Source organism: Eimeria acervulina, genomic scaffold, assembly GCF_000499425.1.
Source record: "Eimeria acervulina Houghton genomic scaffold, Eah_scaff2544, whole genome shotgun sequence".
NCBI classification, from domain to species: domain Eukaryota; phylum Apicomplexa; class Conoidasida; order Eucoccidiorida; family Eimeriidae; genus Eimeria; species Eimeria acervulina.
This window is the reverse complement of record NW_013548247.1, coordinates 820-2154: the sequence shown is the minus strand read 5'-3', so window position 1 is coordinate 2154 and position 1335 is coordinate 820. Positions and strand designations below refer to the sequence as shown.

At 42.2% G+C, this 1335-nt stretch overlaps 1 protein-coding gene across 1 annotated transcript; it reads right to left on the bottom strand.

Annotated features, from left to right (window-relative positions):
• Nucleotides 1-207: 207 nt before the first annotated feature.
• EAH_00066840 (eukaryotic translation initiation factor 3 subunit 10, putative) lies at nt 208-1126 on the bottom strand (the record flags this gene model as incomplete). Its single annotated transcript, XM_013392649.1, has 3 exons — nt 208-291; nt 665-791; nt 1071-1126. 3 exons carry the CDS (start codon nt 1124-1126, stop codon nt 208-210), a joined length of 267 nt encoding a protein of 88 aa, XP_013248103.1.
• Between the last annotated feature and the right edge of the window lie 209 nt (nt 1127-1335).

Genomic DNA, 1335 nt, shown 5'->3' with positions numbered 1-1335 from the left:
TATATTTATATTTATTTATATTTATATTTATCTGTACTTATATCTTATTCTGTCTCTCTTTTAATTAACTTTTGTTTGCGTTTAAATATTAAAGACTCAGTTTAATTATTTTCTGTCTGTTTATTTTTTTATATCCTTTTAACGACATATTACTCTGTCCTTCATTTATATTTATATTTATATTTATATTTATATTTATATTTATATTTATATTCTTACTTGCAAGGTTGAGAGCAACAAATTCTCCGGTGTCTCTGCCTCTACATCGAGATCCTCAGGCGCGCTAGGCTCCTAAACCACAAACCCTAAACCCTAAACCCTAAACCCTAAACCCTAAACTGTGGGCTAACAAATGCAACGAGGATCTCTGCTGCACCACAGCGGCATACGATGTTAACTTCGGGAGCAGCAGCAACTGCAACAGCAGCAACTGCAGCAGCATTATCAGCAGCAGCAGCAGCACATTCAGCAGCAGCACCCTCATCAGAAGCAGCAGAACCCTCAGCAGCAGCACCACCACTACCCTCAGCAGCAGCACCCTCAACAACAGCACCAGCACCCTCAGCAGCAGCACCCTCAGCACCCTCAGCAGCAGCAGCAGCACCCTCAGCAGCAGCCTCAGCAGCAGCAGCACCCTCAGCAGCAGCAGCAGCAGGTTGCTTACAGCATCTGCTCCGACTTTGGCTCTTGCTGCAGCAAGCCGAGCCTCTGCTCTCGAACGCAGCTCAGCGACGACCTTCGCCAGCGACTGCGCATTTGCGTGTTGCGATACGATTCTATATTGATGCAATCTATAAATAAATAAATAAATAAATAAATAAATAAATAAATAAATAAATAAATAATATGTGCTTTAATTTATTATTGTCGCGTAGAACAGACAGAATGCGCGCAAAGGGACAGCGGTGAGGCTAAGCGATGCTAAGATAAGCAGCAGCAGCAACAGCAGCAGCAGCAACAGCAGCAGCCACCGTTGCCGCTCTTGTGTCGCTGCTACTGCTGCTGTTACTGCTGCTACTGCTGCTGTTACTGCTGCTGCTGCTGCTGCTGCTGTTGCTGCTGCTGCTTACCCGTCTTTAGCTAGTCTGAGCTTGCCTTCGTCTACGCAGAGCTGTACATGTCTCATCATGATTGCTTCCTGCACTGCATCCCAGCCTTGAGACCTGCACATACACCGCAATGAGGTAAAGAGAGAGGAGATAGAAAACAAAGATAAATAGTATTTAAAATAAATAAATTGTTTAAAGATATAATAATATAACAATAATAAATTAATAAATAAAATTAACAAAGACGTAGTAGTAACGAAAGAAAAAGAAGAAAAGATATTAAGGC